The sequence below is a fragment of the Olea europaea genome, unplaced genomic scaffold (assembly GCF_002742605.1).
Source record: "Olea europaea var. sylvestris unplaced genomic scaffold, O_europaea_v1 scaffold26385, whole genome shotgun sequence".
Taxonomy (NCBI): domain Eukaryota; kingdom Viridiplantae; phylum Streptophyta; class Magnoliopsida; order Lamiales; family Oleaceae; genus Olea; species Olea europaea.
Genome location: NW_019244733.1, coordinates 1 through 1,536, shown reverse-complemented (window position 1 = coordinate 1,536; position 1,536 = coordinate 1). Strand labels below are relative to the sequence as shown.

At 49.3% G+C, this 1,536-nt stretch overlaps 1 protein-coding gene across 1 annotated transcript; it reads left to right on the top strand.

The window, feature by feature from the left end:
• Nucleotides 1-43: 43 nt before the first annotated feature.
• On the top strand, nucleotides 44-1,528 carry LOC111383242 (the record flags this gene model as incomplete). The annotated part of the gene is made up of 2 exons (XM_023007323.1): nucleotides 44-220; nucleotides 383-1,528. Coding segments are annotated over exons 1-2 (1,323 nt in total), but the record flags the coding sequence as incomplete, so codon positions are not given.
• Between the last annotated feature and the right edge of the window lie 8 nt (nucleotides 1,529-1,536).

Below are 1,536 nucleotides of genomic sequence, written 5' to 3'. Positions count from 1 at the left end.
TGCCGAACTCATTGGCAAAACCATGGAGGTCTACGTGGACGACATGTTGGTCAAAAGCCTCCAGGCGGCCGAACATGTGAGTCGCATTGACCAAACCTTCCAGATACTCAGAAGGTATAACATGAAGTTGAATCCCCTCAAGTGCACTTTCGGAGTGGCATCGGGTCAGTTCTTGGGATATATTGTAAATCAGAGAGGAATTGAGGCAAATCCGGTAAAGGTAACTGCCTTACTAGAAATGAGGTCACCTCAGAAATCGAAGGAGGTCCAAAGTCCTCAGAAACCAAAGGAGGTCCAAAGTCTCAATGGCCGGATAGCCGCCCTCAGCCGCTTCATCTCCAGAGCCACTGATAAAAGCTTGCCTTTCTTCAAAGTATTGAAGCAAGGAAAGAGATTTCAGTGGACTTCGGAGTGCCAAGAGGCCTTCGAGTCTCTGAAGAAACACCTCGGTGAATCGCCCCTCCTATCGAAACCCCATCCAGATGAATCTCTGTTGCTGTATCTAGCAGTGTCAGATGTGGCAGTCAGCGCGGTCCTAACCAGGGAAGAAAATGAGCGTCAATTGTCGGTATATTACATCAGCAAAGCACTTCTCCCAGCTGAAACACGCTACTCCGACATGGAAAAACTGGCACTCGCACTTATTACAGCTTCGAGAAAACTGAGGCCATATTTCCAAGCTCACTCAATACAAGTCCTCACCAATTTCCCTTTAAGGCAAGTACTGCAGAAGACGGACGAGTCAGGACGCCTACTGAAATGGGCTATCGAGCTTAGCGAGTTCGATCTCACGTTCCGACCTAGACACACTATCAAGGGCCAGGCCCTTGCCGATTTTATGGTCGAATTTACCAAAGCCCCAGAAATGGAGGCCCTGATGGAGCCAGCCGAGCCCCCCGAATGGAAATTGTTTGTAGATGGGTCTTCAGGAGAGGCAGGCGCAGGGGCGGGAATCGTACTGGAAAGCCCGGAAGGTCATTTGTTGAATTGTGCGGTAAGATTCGGCTTTAGAGCCTCGAACAACGTAGCCGAATATGAGGCCCTTCTGGCAGGACTAAGGCTCGCCAAGGAAATGCAAGTCAGGAAGCTTCTGGCAAGTAGTGATTCTCAGCTCGTAGTGAATCAGGTAAATGGGGATTTCGCGGCCAAAGATGATAACATGCTCGCATACTTGAAGCTGGTTCTGAACATAATTCCCCATTTCGAAAAGTTCGAACTGACTCAAGTCCCCCGTCTAGAGAATGCCCATGCAGATGCCCTCTCAAAATTGGCCAGCAGCGTGAACTCAGAGCTTCTGAACATCGTCCCCATTGAGCACTTATCAAAGCCCTCCACCTTCGAAGGTGAAGAGTTACTATGGATAGAAGGCACCCCATTGTGGATGCAGCCCATAATGGCATATCTAAAAGAGCAAACGCTGCCTGCTTCCAGAAGTGAAACAAGGAAATTAAGAAGAAGGGCTGCACACTTCGTCCTTCAAGAAGGAACACTTTACAAGAGAGGCTTTGCCTCTCCCCTTCTTCGATGTGTGGGCGG